Genomic DNA, 20,345 nt, shown 5'->3' with positions numbered 1-20,345 from the left:
TGTGACGGCCTCAGAGGTTGTCTAAGAGAATCTTGGGAGCAACAACACCATGAAGTCCAAAGAACACACCAGATAGGTCAGGGATAAAGTTATTAAGAAATTTAAAGCAGGCTTAGGCTACAAAAAGATTTCCAAAGCGTTAAACATCCCACGGAGCACTGTTCAAGCAATCATTCAGAAATAGAAGGCATATGGCACAACTGTAAACCTATCAAGACAAGGCCGTCCACCTAAACTCACAGGACGAACAAGGAGAGCGCTGATCATAAATGCAGTCAAGAGGCCCATGGTGACTCTGGACGAGCTGCAGAGATCTACAGCTCAGGTGGGGGAATCTGTCCATAGGTGTAATAGCAGCAGCGGCGAGCGGTGCCGGCGCTGCAGCTGCCTCCACGGAAGAGACCTGGGGGATATCGGCTGCGGCGAACGCTTCCGCCGCCGCAGCCGTCTCGGTGCTCCTGCCCGTGTCCTCGGCGTGTAGGACGCCGAGGACAGGGCTTTCTGCCGTTCATAGGGTCGCTGTATTGCGCGGGCGCGCGCATAGACAGGACCTTTATTCCGGGAGGAGAGGCGTCAGCTGACCGGCCGGTCAGCTGACGTCAGGGGAGACCCACGGCGCCCAGGATTGGCTGATGAGAGAGGGGCGTGCCAGTGAGGTCTCCTCTGCTTCATAAGCCTCCAGCCTGCATTTCCACTTTGTCTGTCGTCGTGAATACTTGCGTGTTAGCGCGCAGACTTTAGATAATTCCCTGGTGTTGATGCTACGGATTTCACACCAAGTTAGGAATATTACCCTTGTTATTGTTATTGTGTTCAGATTAGATCCAGGGTGTTGATACCAAGGACGTCACACCCAGGCTAGGATATTATTACTGTACTGATCTCCTGTATACGACTCTGGCTAGCACTCAGACTTTGTATCTGTCTTCTGATCTTGTACTTCTGCCCATCTGTCTACCTGTCGCTGAACCTCTGCCTGATTACTGATTACTCTCTTGCCTCACGATTCTATACCAATACGTACCTTCCTGTTGCTGAACCTCTGCCTGATTACCGATTACTCTCTTGCCTCACGATTCTATACCAATACGTATTTTCCTGTTGCCGTACCTTGTCACTCTACTCACCAGTGGGCCCTCGCCACTGGTGAGGTACTGCTTACACCAGTTCCGCTGGTGGAACCATTTTGCTAGCTGTTGCACAGCCCCAATTCCTGCTATAATAGGGCATCTGTCATTAAAGTTGTTTTGTATCTCCTTGACTGCTGTTCATTCTGGGTCACCCGCCCCACGGGTGTCCTTGAGCCTGCAGTAGTATCTGAATCACCCGCTCCCTGGGAGATTCAGCCTCTTCGTTACTGTTCTCTCCAGCCTGCTGGAACTTACGCTAGTGCACGTATAGTGTACTGATAGTTCCTCACCAGCCTCTGGTGAGGTCTGGTCTAACTATTAAAATTACTGTTGCACCCAAACACTTACACTTGTTACGTGTCCAGAGGTTAGTCATACTTGTATTATTGGTGTTTCTGCAGATCATTAATAATCAGGTATACGTCTGTATTGTTGGTGATACTGCAGATCACCAATAATCAGACACTCTCTGTGTGCAGACACCCATCACTACAATAGGACAACTATTAGCCGTGCACTGTAAAAAGTTGGCTCTTATGGAAGAGTGACAAGAAGAAAGCCATTGTTAACAGAAAAGCATAAGAAGTCCCGTTTGCAGTTTGCCACAAGCCATGTGGGGGACACGGCTAACATGTGGAAGAAGGTGCTCTGGTCAGATGAGGCCAAAATGGAACTTTTTGGCAAAATTCAAAACGCTATGGGTGGCGGAAAACTAACACTGCACATCACTCTGAACACACCATTCCCACTGTCAAATATGGTGGTGGCAGCATCATGCTCGGGGGGTGCATCTCTTCAGCAGGGACAGGGAAGCTGGTCAGAGTTGATAGGAAGATGGATGGAGCCAAATACAGGGCAAACTTGGAAGAAAACCTCTTGGAGTCTGCAAAAGACTTGAGACTGGGGCGGAGGTTCACCTTCCAGCAGGACAATGACCCTAAACATAAAGCCAGGGCAACAATGGAATGGTTTAAAACCAAACATATCCATGTGTTAGAATGGCCCAGTCAAAGTCCAGATCTAAATCCAATCGAGAATCTGTGGCTAGATCTGAAAACTGCTGTTCACAAACGCTGTCCATCTAATCTGACTGAGCTGGAGCTGTTCTGCAAAGAAGAATGGGCAAGGATTTCAGTCTCTAGATGTACAAAGCTGGTAGAGACATACCCTAAAAGACTGGCAGCTGTAATTGCAGCTAAAGGTGGTTCTACAAAGTATTGACTCAGGGGGCCGAATAATTACGCACACCCCACTTTGCAGTTATTGATTTGTAAAAAAATGTTTGGAATCATGTATGATTTTCGTTCCACTTCTCACGTGTACACCACTTTGTATTGGTCTTTCATGAGGAATTCCAATAAAATTGATTCATGTTTGTGACAGTAATGTGACAAAATGTGGAAAACTTCAAGGGGGCCGAATACTTTTGCGACCCACTGTAAATTTCTGCCCTTTTTGCACTGTTAAGAGCAGATGACTCAAACCTGCTACAGTTGGTCATTGCTTGACTAAGGTTCAAATGCTGGAGAGGGGCGGAGCCACAAACAGCCAATCTGATTTGTTTGATTTCTATATACAAATTATTGATGTCAACGAACCCAAAGCTCACAAACTTGATCATTGAGTATTTGTGTGTTAGGGTTTGGAAAAGTGGGTGGAGCCAACGCCAGCCAAATACATACCCGGGCAACGCCGGGTCATCAGCTAGTTGTCTATAGAGATGGCCAACATCTTTTCTCACTAGTGCTTTCTATGGAAATCAGACGTGACAAGAATATCAAAACTCCGCCCCAGCTCCGCCCAAATCAGGTGTCCCTTGCTGTGCATTGTCAGCGGATCATTGTAATGTCCAGTGTGGGCCCGGCCTCATCCCTATATATGATGGACACACTGGCTTGTCTCACAGAGCAAATCTCCAAACAGCATTATAATCACAGAGTAATTTTATAGAGGGTATTTTTCCTTTTTTTTTTCTGTCGCAATTTTTAGGCACTATGGCCACATTCACATTACACGCGTTGCTGTCCTGATTTTGGCAATTCGTACGGGAGGCAGATATGCATGAACATCAGACGTGCATAGACTGCACTGTCTGATGTTCACACTGCATGCGGTCCAGACCAGTGTGGTGCACGAACGCATGCTGCAAGCATTTTCTGACAAAACGCCCGGCTGACCCATACACTACAAGTGAATGGGATCAGCCACGCAACGCTTTGAAACACAGATGGCGTGTGTTCATGTGCGTTGCATTCCGATCACACGGCTATCTGTGTTTGATAATATGAATGAGGCCTTAGGGCTGGAACCCACAGGAGCGCTTTTAGCAGCGTTTTGGCAGCACTGCGATACGCTAGCAGTTTGCCAAAACGCTGTGCTAATGTTAATGGATGGGGCAACTTCCACAGGAGCGTTTGCGTTTCTCAGAAACGCAAACGCAGGACCTGCAGCATTTTGGGAGCGCTAGCGCTTCAATGTAAAGTATTGAAACGCTAGTGGAAACGCTCAGCAAAACCTAAACTGAGCGGTTCTGCTAGCGTTTTGCGGTGCAGCGCAATGTAACAAAATGAAAAATTATTCACACGACCAATCAGGATAAAACCGCAAACCGCAAAACGCTACGCACCCGCTGGGCAAAAAAATACAATGTTGCAAAACGCGACCGCAAACGCGCATGAATCCGCTTGCAAACCGCTGTTACAAATTGCTAGCGGTTGCGTTTAGCGTTTGCGGTTTGCAGTGGGTTCCAGGCCTTACAGTTTTGCAGTATTCTGGCATGTTTGACAGAAGCACAATCACTGAATAATGCTGCCGGCACCGAGTGTATCAGTTTTTAAAAGTTGAATGTCCAGTGGGATCACCCTTAGGCCTGGTTCACACTGCAAGAGCTTTTTAAGCGCTAGTGGTTTGATAAGCTCTTGCTAATATAATGCTATGTGCAATTTTTTATAAAATGATATTGCTCCAGTGAACACACACAGATAACATTAGCAAGAGGTTTAAAAATCACATGCACTTAGAAAAACTCTTATAGGATCACATTGGCAAAGCACTTGTAGTGTGAACCAGCACTAACACATACACATAGCTTACACAGCACACACACCACTATGTACAACAATTTACTTAGCAGGGTGTGTGAAAAAGCATATGGAAATCCATGTAAGCTCCCTCAGTGATATGAAGTGTTTCCTGTAACAGAAATGCTGTTTTCAGCTCTATTTCACAGCATCATGTAAGCAAGGACGTCCGTACTGAGAGACTAATTGCCATTCCTGATATCAGTTTAGGGACACCTTTATTTAGGACATGATTGAGTCTCCTGTAATTGTCTGGTAACATCTCCTCTGTGTCTGCAGTCTGGATTATAATAAACAGACCTCACATTCTGCACAGGTGATAGGAGGCATCCTGGGTTTCCCTATAAGTAACCCCACCCCACCCCTGCATGCCCAGAGGCACCCTGTAACACTGATATAGATAGGACAGAATACATCCCATTTACCCTATTCTGACAATGTGGGGGATGGGTGCCCTCCTGTGTGAGTCAGTCTGCTGTGTGAGGTGACCTGTACTTGCTGTAGCATGTCTGTACATTGTTCACTAATATCTGTGAGGTTCCAACTGCTGCCTGCAAGTGGTAATAATGGAATATTCATATGTCACATATCATTTACAGTGGGTTAAATTAAAATAGGATTGTGTTACACAGAGCAAACAGTATTCCTTATGAGCAAAAACATTATGCTGCCCTCTAGCTGTGGACATATGTATGACAGCATTTTTATTTTAAGTATTGATTAAAAGCATACATTCATGATAAATGTTATGAAAACTATGTTTAATTCATTTGATGAAAAATCATACAAATTGTATGCGGTTTTTATAGATTTCTGGTAATATTCTTCTCTTCTCCTGCAGTTTGAGTTATAATTATCTGCCCTCCAGTTGCTGCCCCCACCTGGCATCCGGGATAAGGAATAACCAGACTCTGAGGAAGCTGAACCTGTATAGGAACAGTCTGGGGGGTGATGAATTCAGTGTCCTGATGGCGGCTCTGCCAACAAGTCGGATAGAGGAATTATAGTGAGTATAACAGCCCTGATTGCAGCAGAGATCAGCAGAATTATTTCCCTTTATTTCATCATCATTTTCCATTCTCACATTCCCCAATAGTGACATCCATTGCAGTGACTGGGGAGGTATTATGGGGGATTATGGCTGGTTTGGGGGTACATCCATACTGCAGCCCCCAGTACACCTGGCTCTGTGTATATGTGACATCCATTGCAGTGACTGGGGGAGGGATTATGGGGGATTGTGGCTGGTTTGGGGGTACATCCATACTGCAGGCCCCAGTACACCTGGCTCTGTGTATATGTGACACCCATTGCAGTGACTGGGGAGGGATTATGGGGGATTGTGGCTGGTTTGGGGTACATCCATACTGCAGCCCCCAGTACACCTGGCTCTGTGTATATGTGACACCCATTGCAATGACTGGGGAGGGATTATGGGGGGATTATGGCTGGTTTGGGGGTACATCCATACTGCAGGCCCCAGTACACCTGGCTCTGTGTATATGTGACACCCATTGCAGTGACTGGGGAGGGATTATGGGGGATTGTGGCTGGTTTGGGGTACATCCATACTGCAGCCCCCAGTACACCTGGCTCTGTGTATATGTGACACCCATTGCAGTGACTGGGGAGGGATTATGGGGGGGGTTGTGGCTGGTTTGGGGGTACATCCATACTGCAGCCCCAGTACACCTGGCTCTGTGTATATGTGACACCCATTGCAGTGACTGGGGAGGGATTATGGGGGATTGTGGCTGGTTTGGGGTACATCCATACTGCAGCCCCCAGTACACCTGGCTCTGTGTATATGTGACACCCATTGCAATGACTGGGGAGGGATTATGGGGGGATTATGGCTGGTTTGGGGGTACATCCATACTGCAGGCCCCAGTACACCTGGCTCTGTGTATATGTGACACCCATTGCAGTGACTGGGGAGGGATTATGGGGGATTGTGGCTGGTTTGGGGTACATCCATACTGCAGCCCCCAGTACACCTGGCTCTGTGTATATGTGACATCCATTGCAGTGACTGGGGAGGGATTATGGGGGATTGTGGCTGGTTTGGGGGTACATCCATACTGCAGCCCCAGTACATCTGGCTCTGTGTATATATGACACCCATTGCAGTGACTGGGGAGGGATTATGGGGGGATTATGGCTGGTTTGGGGGTACATCCATACTGCAGGCCCCAGTACACCTGGCTCTGTGTATATGTGACACCCATTGCAGTGACTGGGGAGGGATTATGGGGGATTGTGGCTGGTTTGGGGTACATCCATACTGCAGCCCCCAGTACACCTGGCTCTGTGTATATGTGACATCCATTGCAGTGACTGGGGAGGGATTATGGGGGATTGTGGCTGGTTTGGGGGTACATCCATACTGCAGGCCCCAGTACACCTGGCTCTGTGTATATGTGACATCCATTGCAGTGACTGGGGAGGGATTATGGGGGATTGTGGCTGGTTTGGGGTACATCCATACTGCAGCCCTCAGTACACCTGGCTCTGTGTATATGTGACATCCATTGCAGTGACTGGGAGGGATTATGGGGGTATTGTGGCTGGTTTGGGGGTACATCCATACTGCAGGCCCCAGTACACCTGGCTCTGTGTATATGTGACACCCATTGCAGTGACTGGGGAGGGATTATGGGGCATTGTGGCTGGTTTGGGGGTACATCCATACTGCAGACCCCAGTACACCTGGCTCTGTGTATATGTGACACCCATTGCAGTGACTGGGGAGGGATTATGGCGGATTGTGGCTGGTTTGGGGTACATCCATACTGCAGCCCCCAGTACACCTGGCTCTGTGTATATGTGACATCCATTGCAGTGACTGGGGAGGGATTATGGGGGATTGTGGCTGGTTTGGGGTACATCCATACTGCAGCCCTCAGTACACCTGGCTCTGTGTATATGTGACATCCATTGCAGTGACTGGGAGGGATTATGGGGGTATTGTGGCTGGTTTGGGGGTACATCCATACTGCAGGCCCCAGTACACCTGGCTCTGTGTATATGTGACACCCATTGCAGTGACTGGGGAGGGATTATGGGGGATTGTGGCTGGTTTGGGGGTACATCCATACTGCAGCCCCCAGTACACCTGGCTCTGTGTATATGTGACACCCATTGCAGTGACTGGGGAGGGATTATGGGGGGATTGTGGCTGGTTTGGGGGTACATCCATACTGCAGCCCCAGTACACCAGGCTCTGTGTATATGTGACATCCATTGCAGTGACTAGGGAGGGATTATGGGGGGATTGTGGCTGGTTTGGGAGTACATCCATACCGCTGCCCCCAGTACACCTGGCTCTGTGTATATGTGCCACCCATTGCAGTGACTGGGGAGGGATTATGGGGGATTGTGGCTGGTTTGGGGGTACATCCATACTGCAGCCTTCAGTACACCTGGCTCTGTGTATATGTGACATCCATTGCAGTGACTGGGGAGGTATTATGGGGGATTGTGGCTGGTTTGGGGGTACATCCATACTGCAGCCTCCAGTACACCTGGCTCTGTATATATGTGGCATCCATTGCAGTGACTGGGGGGGGGGATTATGGGGGTTGTGGCTGGTTTGGGGGTACATCCATACTGCAGCCCCAGTACACCTGGCTCTGTGTATATGTGACACCCATTGCAGTGACTGGGGAGGGATTATGGGGGATTGTGGCTGGTTTGGGGGTACATCCATACTGCAGTCCCCAGTACTCCTGGCTCTGTGTATATGTGACACCCATTGCAGTGACTGGGGATGGAGTATGGGGGGATTGTGTCAAGTTTGGGGGTACATCCATACTGCTGCCCCAGTACACCTGGCTCTGTGTATATGTGACACCCATTGCAGTGACTGGGGGAGGGATTATGGGGGGATTGTGGCTGGTTTGGGGTACATCCATACTGCAGCCCCCAGTACATCTGGCTCTGTGTATATATGACACCCATTGCAGTGACTGGGGAGGGATTATGGGGGGATTATGGCTGGTTTGGGGGTACATCCATACTGCAGGCCCCAGTACACCTGGCTCTGTGTATATGTGACACCCATTGCAGTGACTGGGGAGGGATTATGGGGGATTGTGGCTGGTTTGGGGTACATCCATACTGCAGCCCCCAGTACATCTGGCTCTGTGTATATATGACACCCATTGCAGTGACTGGGGAGGGATTATGGGGGGATTATGGCTGGTTTGGGGGTACATCCATACTGCAGGCCCCAGTACACCTGGCTCTGTGTATATGTGACACCCATTGCAGTGACTGGGGAGGGATTATGGGGGATTGTGGCTGGTTTGGGGTACATCCATACTGCAGCCCCCAGTACACCTGGCTCTGTGTATATGTGACATCCATTGCAGTGACTGGGGAGGGATTATGGGGGAATGTGGCTGGTTTGGGGGTACATCCATACTGCAGGCCCCAGTACACCTGGCTCTGTGTATATGTGACATCCATTGCAGTGACTGGGGAGGGATTATAGGGGATTGTGGCTGGTTTGGGGTACATCCATACTGCAGCCCTCAGTACACCTGGCTCTGTGTATATGTGACACCCATTGCAGTGACTGGGGAGGGATTATGGGGGATTGTGGCTGGTTTGGGGGTACATCCATACTGCAGCCCCCAGTACACCTGGCTCTGTGTATATGTGACACCCATTGCAGTGACTGGGGAGGGATTATGGGGGATTGTGGCTGGTTTGGGGGTACATCCATACTGCAGCCCCAGTACACCTGGCTCTGTGTATATGTGACACCCATTGCAGTGACTGGGGAGGGATTATGGGGGATTGTGGCTGGTTTGGGGGTACATCCATACTGCAGCCCCCAGTACACCTGGCTCTGTGTATATGTGACACCCATTGCAGTGACTGGGGAGGGATTATGGGGGATTGTGGCTGGTTTGGGGGTACATCCATACTGCAGCCCCAGTACACCTGGATCTGTGTATATGTGACATCCATTGCAGTGACTGGGGAGGGATTATGGGGGGATTGTGGCTGGTTTGGGGGTACATCCATACTGCAGCCCCAGTACACCAGGCTCTGTGTATATGTGACATCCATTGCAGTGACTAGGGAGGGATTATGGGGGGATTGTGGCTGGTTTGGGAGTACATCCATACCGCTGCCCCCAGTACACCTGGCTCTGTGTATATGTGCCACCCATTGCAGTGACTGGGGAGGGATTATGGGGGATTGTGGCTGGTTTGGGGGTACATCCATACTGCAGCCTTCAGTACACCTGGCTCTGTGTATATGTGACATCCATTGCAGTGACTGGGGAGGTATTATGGGGGATTGTGGCTGGTTTGGGGGTACATCCATACTGCAGCCTCCAGTACACCTGGCTCTGTATATATGTGGCATCCATTGCAGTGACTGGGGGGGGGGGATTATGGGGGTTGTGGCTGGTTTGGGGGTACATCCATACTGCAGCCCCAGTACACCTGGCTCTGTGTATATGTGACACCCATTGCAGTGACTGGGGAGGGATTATGGGGGATTGTGGCTGGTTTGGGGGTACATCCATACTGCAGTCCCCAGTACTCCTGGCTCTGTGTATATGTGACACCCATTGCAGTGACTGGGGATGTAGTATGGGGGGATTGTGTCAAGTTTGGGGGTACATCCATACTGCTGCCCCAGTACACCTGGCTCTGTGTATATGTGACACCCATTGCAGTGACTGGGGGAGGGATTATGGGGGGATTGTGGCTGGTTTGGGGTACATCCATACTGCAGCCCCCAGTACACCTGGCTCTGTGTATATGTGACATCCATTGCAGTGACTGGGGGAGGGATTATGGGGGGATTGTAGCTGGTTTGGGGTACATCCATACTGCAGCCCCCCAGTACATCTGGCTCTGTGTATATGTGACACCCATTGCAGTGACTGGGCAGGGATTATGGGGGATTGTGGCTGGTTTGGGGGTACATCCATACTGCAGCCTTCAGTACACCTGGCTCTGTGTATATGTGACATCCATTGCAGTGACTGGGGAGGGATTATGGGGGATTGTGGCTGGTTTGGGGGTACATCCATACTGCAGCCTTCAGTACACCTGGCTCTGTGTATATGTGACACCCATTGCAGTGACTGGGGAGGGAGTATGGGGGATTGTGGCTGGTTTGGGGGTACATCCATACTGCAGCCTCCAGTACACCTGGCTCTGTGTATATGTCACATCCATTGCAGTGACTGGGGGAGGGATTATAGGGGATTGTGGCTGGTTTGGGGGTACATCCATACTGCACCCCCCCAGTACATCTGGCTCTGTGTATATGTGACACCCATTGCAGTGACTGGAGAGGGATTATTGGGGATTGTGGCTGGTTTGGGGGTACATCCATACTGCAGCCCCCCAGTACACCTGGCTCTGTGTATATGTGACATCCATTGCAGTGACTGGGGAGGGATTATGGGGGGATTGTGGCTGGTTTGGGGGTACATCCATACTGCAGCCCCAGTACACCTGGCTCTGTGTATATGTGACATCCATTGCAGTGACTGGGGAGGGATTATGGGGGGATTGTGGCTGGTTTGGGGGTACATCCATATTGCAGCCCCCAGTACACCCGGCTCTGTGTATATGTGATACTTATTGCAGTGACTGGGGAAGGATTATGGGGGATTGTGGCTGGTTTGGGGTTACATACATACTGCAGCCCCCAGTACACCCGGCTCTGTATATGTGACATCCATTGCAGTGACTGGGGGAGGGATTATGGGGGATTGTGGCTGGTTTGGGGGTACATCCATACTGCAGCCTCCAGTACACCTGGCTCTGTGTATATGTGACATCCATTGCAGTGACTGGGGAGCAGTGGTGCTCATCCGGATATCCGGATTACCTGGATAAACCAAACTTTTTCCACTATCCGACTCGGATTCGGATTCCGGGTAGTTGGGGAAAATCCGCATAGCACTATGCGGATATTTATCCGCAACCCGGATATCCAGTCGGATATCTCGGATATCCGAATCTGAATACTGTAACTAAGGAGATGACGTCATTGAGCCAATCAGAGGGCTCCCAGCCTAAGCCCTAGCAACCAATCACAGAAGGGAATGCTGGCCAGCCCCTCCTGACTTCATTGAAGCAATCAGAGGGCTCCCAGCCTAAGCCCTAGCACCCAATCACAGAAGGTAACCATGGCCAGCCCCCCTGTATATAGGGATGCTCGCTGAATTCCACGGAATTGTTAATTCTGTGATTCCGGCCAGAATTAGGTAAATTCCGATTCCGGCACTCGGAACGGAATTGCTAAACCTCTCAAACGGAATTCCGTGGAAATTTTTTTATTTCCGCGGAATTTTCCGGAAAAGCACAAAATCTGTCTCTCTTCCTCCTCCTCCTCCTCCTCCTCCTCCTCTCCATCCATCCTCTTGTGTCATCCATCATCTTGTAGGGAATTGCAGTTTTTCAAAAGCCAGCTTACATACCATGGCTGGGATTTGAACCCAGGTCTCAGTGTGTAGTAGGTATCTGACTTACCCCCTAGACCACCAACCACACTACATGCTAAAGCCAGCCTAGCATGTACCATTATGATCAATCCAATAGAAAAAGTAGCATGTTTAAGGATTTGTACTTTTTCAAAAGCCAGCTTACATACCTTGGCCGGGAATTGAACCCAGGTCTCAGTGTGTAGTAGGTATCTGACTTAACCCCTAGACCACCAACCACACTACATGCTAAAGCCAGCCTAGCATGTACCATTATGATCAATCCAAGAGAAAAAGTAGCGTGCTTAAGGATTTGTACTTTTTCAAAAGCCAGCTTACATACCATTGCCGGGTAATTGAACCCAGGTCTCAGTGTGTAGTAGGTATCTGAGGTATTTGACTTACCCCCTATACCACCAACCACACTACATGCTGAAGCCAGCCTAGCATGTACCATTATGATCAATTTAAGAGAAAAATGAGCTCTCTCTAAGGATTTGTAGCCAGGCACGGCCTTGCCTTTTGTGTTCAACAGTTGTCTGAAGAGAACCCCAGATAGCCAGGTAGATTCATCTCTCTCTCTCTCCCTCTCTCTCTCCCTCTCTCTCTCCCTCTCTCTAGTAGGGATGGTCACCGCTTTCTGCGTAATTGTATTTTCTGGAATTTTTAGGCGGAAATTGGTCATTCCGTTCCATTTGGTCAGAACGGAATTGCTTTTTCAATCTGGCGGAATTCCGAAAATGCCTGTGAAAATCTGCCGGTATCCGTTGATGGTTTTAAGATGAAAATTCAGTTCAATGGCATCAAGTCCTAGAGAGAGAGAGAGAGAGACAGAGCTCATTTTTCTCTTTGATTGATCATAATGGTACATGCTAGGCTGACTTCAGCATGTAGCGTGGTTGGTGGTATAGGAGGTAAGTCAGATACCTACTACACACTGAGACCTGGGTTAAATTCCCAGCCCAGCCTGGGTTCAATTCTCGGCCAAAGTATGTAAGATGGCTTTTGAAAAAGTACAAATCCTTAAGCATGCTACTTTTTCTATTGGATTGATCCTATTGGTACATGCTAGGCTGGCTTTAGCATGTAGTGTGGTTGGTGGTCTAGGGGGTAAGTCAGATACCTACTACACACTGAGACCTGGGTTCAATTCCCGGCCAAGGTATGTAAGCTGGCTTTTGAAAAAGTACAAATCCTTAAGCATGCTACTTTTTCTATTGGATTGATCATAATGGTACATGCTAGGCTGGCTTTAGCATGTAGTGTGGTTGGTGGTCTAGGGGGTAAGTCAGATACCTACTACACACTGAGACCTGGGTTCAATTCCGGGCCAAGGTATGTAAGCTGGCTTTTGAAAAAGTACAAATCCTTAAGCATGCTACTTTTTTATTGGATTGATCATAATGGTACATGCTAGGCTGGCTTTAGCATGTAGTGTGGTTGGTGGTCCAGGGGGTAATTCAGAAACTTACTACACACTGAGACCTGGGTTCAAATCCCAGCCATGGTATGTAAGCTGGCTTTTGAAAAACTGCAAGTCCGAGGAGGAGGAGGGAGATTTTTTAAAAATTTCCGACGGAATCCGGAATTCCGCGGAATTTAATACAAATCCGGCAGAATTTTCATAGTGACGGAATTTATCACTGACGTAATCCGTGATTTCCGGCGGAACGGAATTTGCTGGTTCCGATCATCCCTACCTGTATATAAGGAGGGGTGCCATGATGAGAATTCTCATCCTCACTTGTGACTGCTCACTGAGAGACTTGCTTCAGTGTTGCTGGCCTAGCAAGTGCTGTATACAGTGATAAACCTAAGGGCCTGTTCAGACTATATGCGTTCCTAGCCGTTTTCAGGGAACGCGTACTGGTACCAAAAACGCATAGAAACGGCTCCTAATGCTTTTGAATGGGCTAGTTCACATGTATGCGTATGAGACGCATACGTTTCTCATCCGCATTGCTGCACGCAGTTCTGTGCGATACGCATAGAAACGGACGCAATGAAAGTCTATGGACGCGTATCAAAAACGCGTACTATTGCGTTTTTAGCGTCCGTTTTCCTCTGCGGTTCCCATAATTCTTTTTTTTCCCCTGGGTCACGTGTTTGTGCAAAACGCAGTAGAAAACGCATTCAAACGCAAGAAAAACGCATGCGTTTTTCAACTTGCGTTTCTTTGAATTTATACGCGTTCTACAAACGCAACAAGTATGAACAGGCCCTAAAGCTGTTCAGTGATTAACACCTTCACTATCACTACACTATTGTTCTACTGTTTATTAGGTTGATATAGTGGGGAACACTGCTTTGATGGATTTATCCAGGTGATCCAAATTAATGTTAACCTGTTTCTAAGCATGCATTAGAAACCTGGAATCATAGAGACACAGACACCATCTCTCATAGATTCATAATTAACAAGTGTTTATTCAGACGTAGTCCTTACTTTTTATAGATTACGGTACATGACGTACAATTAATGTTTATTCATTTTTAGGGAGGGTTTATTGGTTAGTAGAGGTGTGCATAATTATTAGAAGGTGTGTTATGGGTGTACATATTTAACATAATTAACTATGATGCAATCAACCAAACTCAATCCTGTAATGTATGCTCTGGGTAAAGCTGTCCTTGCAGCCTTCCTCTTAACAGCGTCTATGCTGCTGACCTTCACCGCTGACTTACATCACTCGAACAGAGCTGGAACATTCAACATCCCAGGAACAGAGCTGAACGGATTACAGCACATTGTAGCAAATTACACATACAAATACACAGTATAAAGCGACATATATGAATATTGAAGAATATGAGCAATGGCTGTTTGAGGGAGGGGTTTAATCAATCAATCAATCCTGGATTTAATCAATAACCTATGAGGTAAAGAATGTTATTCAATACCTAATCAATAATATGCCTATGACAGCTCCCTCCTCTGGATCACATTATTTACCGAAGCTAACCATAGGTTTTCAAATTGGAGATAATTAATGATTTTATTAATTTTTCAATTCAGGCTTTTAGGATTGAAATCTAAACTACTCTTGTACTATTGTAACATTATCCCCTAAATTGGTTTAAAACTAAACTAACCTTTAACATGACACTACCCAAACACTAGGGCCTAACACTAATACTGAAACCCACCCCTCTTTGTGGCTGATGCAATCATTGATTGTAAATTGGCATTAAAAATATCCAGCCCCAAATCAGATAAGTGTACCCGATCTGAGCGAAATGAGCTAGGGTTAAAACCTTCAAGCGTATGGTGTCTATTGATAAATCCCCCAATAGATGGTAAAAATCTGGATAACACCCTATTAATACGCCTTTTAATGTGGAACCTAAAATTATTCTGGGGGGAAACCCACAACCGTCTAGGAATTATTTCAGAAAAGACCAGAACACATTCAGGTATAATATTATGAATGCGCATAACATCATACCTCATACGGCGTAATAGAACAACAGTGTTAGAATTTCCCACATCATTTCCCCCCAAATGACAAATAAAAATATCTGAAAAAGAAAAAACCTGCAATAAATAAGAAAATCCTCAAACAAACTTTCCCATCGCATTCCCCTTATACCATACCAATAGACAGAAAAATTGTCCTTAGATAAAGCAAGATGTTCCCCATATTCACTGTCACTAGCCCTTCTTTGAGCCCAGAATATAAAAGAATGGGCCACAGTCCAAACAATCCTTCTGCGATGAGAGGACTGCCGTCCAAGGTTCAAATTGGCTTCCATTCTCTAGTGCAGGCAAACTAGTTGTATCCTAGCACTCTCTTCTATCAGGGAGGGGGGGGGGCTAGGTGTACTGTCACTATCACACTGATGAAAGTCTTTTACAGATAGAGGTGCTTCCTCAGAATCCTGCCAAGCCAAACTCTTCAGGCTGTGGCAAGCCACTTTTCAGGGATTTTACACCTGTTTCACCCTCTTTGTTCGGGGTGTTTCTACCTGCTTCGCCCCCTTTACCTGGTACCTTCCTTAATCTCTTCAGATTAAAAGGGTGGATCCTTTTCCCTCTGCTGTTGTGGATCCCTCTGTATGGACAACGATCCTGGTCACGGCTACCACTCTCATCAAAGGCCCAAAAGGAAAATTGCCTTGTTCACTACCTGTGGACAGGTTCTGGTGTATGATCACATCTCCTGCCTCCGAAAAGACATATACTGTCACCTGCAGAAGTGTGAAAAATAAAAACACATCACCATAGTGGCCATTCAATTTATCAACAATTTTTATTACATTTTTATCCCGTATAAGGCCAGGAGCAAACCACAAATCTGACCCGTGACTCTGACTTCCCTCATTACATCAAAAGAAAAACGCAGAAAAACATAGCATCCTTCCCCCGGAAAATCGATAAATCGCTCCTTGTCAAGTCTCAGCTGTAAAGGAGCTTTACCTTTTAAAAAGGCTTGCGCCATTCAGGGCTGTGGAGTCTGAGTCGTGGAGACGGAGACGGAGCAATTTTGGGTGCCTGGAGTCGGAGTCAGGAAAAAATGCACCGACTCCGACTCCTAATGAATTTAAACTGTAGTTAAAATAGAAAATATGATAAAATGTTCTATTTCTTAGATAATAGTCATCATAAATAATGTATACTTACAGTAATAGCTGTGCGTAGTCCACAAAAATGAAATAAACCAATCAAAATTAGTTACTTGTGCTGCTTCAATAAAGCAGTCCCTGTATTTTTCAGATATACACATCTGATTGTGACTGTATATATGATGTGTACACAGGAATCTCTTATATATACTAAATAATGTCTATGCTGTAAGTATAAAGCCTGATGTGTAGCCGTGTCACTAATAGAGATGGTCAATGAGATGGAAATAATTCTGCGTTTATTCTGATTTATGCAAATGGATGCACTCTCTTTGCTCATGAAATCAAATAATTTGATATGTTGTTAAAATTTGGTTTGGTGACTACGAATTAAATGGTACCTGAGAAGGATGAAAATAAAAGTTTTATACATACCTGGGGCTTCCTCCAGCCCCCTTCAGGCTAATCAGTCCCTCGCTGTCCTCCACCACCTGGATCTTCTACTATGAGTCCTGGTAATTCAGCCAGTCAGTGCAGTCCGGCCGCATGCCGCTTCCACAGCCAGGAGCGTTCTGCACCTGCGCAATAGTGCTGCGCAGGTGTAGTACGCTCCCGGCGGCGGAGTATGTGCATGCGCACTACGCCCGACTGGCTCAAGTACCTGGACTCATAGCATAAAATCCAGGTGGTGGAGGAGGACAGCGAGGGACTGATTAGCCTGAAGGGGGCTGGAGGAAGCCCCAGGTATGTATAAAACTTTAATTTCATCTGTCTCAGGTTTACTTTGTTACACAGTAGTACTATACTCTACACATGCACTCCCCACAGAGCTGCAGGGAATCCACTGAGAATGCTGTGCACATTGAACACAGAGGTGTTGTCTATCACCCATAAACCTGGTTCAGATTGTGCATGAAGAATGTGTAATAGAGGAAGAATCTCCTCATTCCCCTGCAGAGTACCTGCACATCACTCTTACATGTACCCACAGTCACAATGCCTAGGGCCTGAAAGATGTTCTTTGTTCCAGCCTGTACCTTTTAAAAGTACTCTTACCAAGGACTAGTTTTAGTCTATGACTAAAGGGAATAAATATGGCAGTCTCCATAGCCTTCTCACTTCAGTTGTCTTTTAAAATTCCTAAGCGTTGGCAGTTAAGAGACGAATTTCATGTTACATACTTTCAATCAACAAGATTGTAATATGCAAATTAGAGGAGTCGGAGTCGAGGAGTCGGAGTCGGTGGAATCCTAAACTGAGGAGTCGGAGTCGGGGGATTTTTGTACCGACTCCACAGCCCTGGCGCCATTATCTTAAAATCTGCTGTTAACTCAGTCTGCATTGACAGGCATGCTGTTTCCCATGCAGTACCCCTAGCATGTGCAATCATCTTCTGAAAAATTATTAGAATGTGCCTTGAGTGTACCCCGGAACTTTATATGTGTTGTGTGTTAACTGTTCCAAGACCAAGTTCAGATGATGTTGGGTACCCACATTCTGTTGTCCCAATGTGCCTAATTGTTGAAACCAAAAATGGATAAAAGGCTGCGCATCCCTGACCTAATACTGCAGTTGAATGGTTAATCGCTGTGGCGTGCACCGCTCCTCCTGGACTAAAATGCACGCCCCGCATCCAAACAATGCAATACTGGTTTATGGAGAAAGTTTAGCTTCGATCATAGTTTGCATGCAAAATACAATTTACTGGACATCTGCACCAACATTGAGGTAATTCTCTGGAGCAGATGGCCTACACTATCTGACCTAAGTTAAAAGCATATATCATAACCCTGGTAGCAGCTAAGCAGAAATGTGTAACATTCAATATGGACAGCAGAAAATAAAGCCAGCGCTCACCACATGGGCTGCATCTGAATGACTTATCACCTTATGTGCACCGCTTATGTAGCTCAAATACACACTCAGCAATCAATCAAACGCAAAACATATGCATACCTAAAATACCTACCATACAAACATTATTGGTGCCTAATTGTTGAATGACCTCTGTTATACCTTCTATGTCTACACTGTTTGCTACCCCCATCTCAGCTCTTATGCCTCCCAAGATTGTATCTGCTAGATCCCGGGACCGTTCTTCTGGCTACACTATTCCCTGTGGAATGTGCCCATGACATAAAAGCCTGTACCAGGGTGGCAGTGACAGTGCTGCAGTTAGGGTAGATATTACCCACTCTTCGAAGTTAATCTGCCAAGTGATCAATTGTAACTGGGCCTCCATGATAACTGGAGTCGCCCTCAGTTGATTTAACTGAAAAGGGACACTTTTTACAACTTGATGTGTATCACATGACAGTAGGTGGGTTTCCTGGGTAGTCACTGGCAGACTGACTACCTGAGCTTTAGGAGTCATGGGAACCCCAAATTTTACTGTCACGGTTCCCCTTCTCATTATGCAAGATCTATTTGGACCTTTAAACTCTAGGGACTGTGGGATGCAAAAACCGTATGTCCATGGTCCCTCATCCTCCCGGACTAAGGGCGCTATTTTTATACTCCCCCGTTTTAGCCCCATCTGTAGGAATGGCGGCTGGGGACACGCAGGGAGTACCCGCAGCCGCCTTTGTTCCCTCTTCCCAGACCTCATCCGTTCCGTCGGCGTCTAGCACGCCAGGAACGGTATTGTCATCTGTTCATAGGGTCGCTGTCTCGCGCGCGGAGACAGGACTTTTATGCTGGGAGATGGCGCGTCAGCTGACCTGCCGGTCAGCTGGCGTCAGAGGTGACTCTCGCCGCTCGGATTGGCTGTTCCGAGATGGGCGTGGCTTAGAGCCTTCCTCTGCTTTATAAGCCTTCGTTCGCCATTTGCAAACTGTCTGCTGTCATGAATACTTCATGTTAGCGCTCAGACCTTAGACTAGTATCCGGTGTGCTTTGATCTGGGAGGAAACCAGGAATTTCACACAAGACTAGGACTATTGTATATTGTTGTTATTTGATTACCTGTGTATGATTCTGTCTATTCTGGGACCTCGCATTTGCTTACTGATTCTGTACTTCTGCCTATCTGACCCTTGTTGAACCTCTGCCTGATTACCTATTATTCTCCTGCCTATCATTTCTGTACTGATACTGCCTCTCTGTTGCCGAACCTTGCCTGTCTGACCTCCCCTCTCACCAGTGGGCCCTTGCCACTGGTGAGGTGTTATTGTATGCCCACCAGCTCCTCTGGTGAGGTGACACTTGTTACTGATAGTACCTTACCAGCTCCTCTGGTAAGGTCTTGACAAACTATACAGTTACCGTGTCTGATAGTACCTTGCCAGCTCCGCTGGTAAGGTCTTGTCAAACTATACAGTCACTTATCACTGATAGTACCTTACCAGCTCCTCTGGTAAGGTCTTGTGAAACTATACAGTCACTTATCACTAATAGTACCTTACCAGCTTCACTGGTAAGGTCTTGCCAAACTATTCCGTTCAGTTGTAGCTAGTACCCACCAGCTCCTCTGGTGAGGGCTAGCGTTGATCTCAGTTAGTGCCCACCAGCTCCTCTGGTGAGCACTCAGTACTTTCTTATAGGATCTTGCCAGCTCCTCTGGTAAGGTCTTGCTTATCGTAGCCATTACCTGTACGGATAGTACCTTACTAGCCCCTCTGGTAAGGTTCATTCAAACTATTAAAGTACAGTGTTGCCAGGCCTCCCAGCTCCTCTGGGAGGCTCTAGCTTTTATTGTTTACTGTTGCACCAATCACTATCACTCAATACCTTGTGAGCTATACTTGCATTATTGGTGATTCTGCAGATCACCACATAATCAGGTATAGTGTCTGCATTATTGGTGATACTGCAGATCACTCAATAATCAGACGTCTGTGTTGCTACACCAATCATTACAGAACAGCAGACCAGAAAAAATATGGAGACACTGTGCAATCGGGTCGATGTTTTGGCCACCACTCTTAATGAACTTATCAAAACGGTTAACACACAGCAGACTCAGATAGATCAGCTAGTTGAGTCAGTTAACCGTCTCATAGACCCTAATGCACAAGTGTCATCCCCTTGTGCGATTGAGCCTAGGGTGCCCCCTCCTGAAAAATTCTCGGGGCATCGGTCTGATTTTCGAAATTTTAAACACCGTTGTTT

The 20,345-nt window shown here is 47.1% G+C and overlaps 1 protein-coding gene across 4 annotated transcripts in view; it reads left to right on the top strand.

The window, feature by feature from the left end:
- Positions 1-20,345, top strand: part of LOC137532296 (NACHT, LRR and PYD domains-containing protein 3-like) — a 784,203-nt gene that overhangs the window by 509,400 nt on the left and 254,458 nt on the right. For all 4 annotated transcript variants that reach the window (XR_011023906.1, XM_068252693.1, XM_068252702.1 and 1 more), the window contains exon 9: positions 5,052-5,216. Coding sequence is in view for 3 of the 4 variants with exons in the window: in XM_068252693.1 (XP_068108794.1) it covers positions 5,052-5,216 (165 nt within the window). In the remaining variant the exon portion in view is untranslated. The remainder of the gene's footprint in view (positions 1-5,051; positions 5,217-20,345) is intronic.

The sequence above is a fragment of the Hyperolius riggenbachi genome, chromosome 1, assembly GCF_040937935.1.
Source record: "Hyperolius riggenbachi isolate aHypRig1 chromosome 1, aHypRig1.pri, whole genome shotgun sequence".
In the NCBI taxonomy this organism is placed as follows: domain Eukaryota; kingdom Metazoa; phylum Chordata; class Amphibia; order Anura; family Hyperoliidae; genus Hyperolius; species Hyperolius riggenbachi.
The sequence above is the reverse complement of the archived record's forward strand: the minus strand, read 5'-3'. Positions and strand labels throughout refer to the sequence as shown.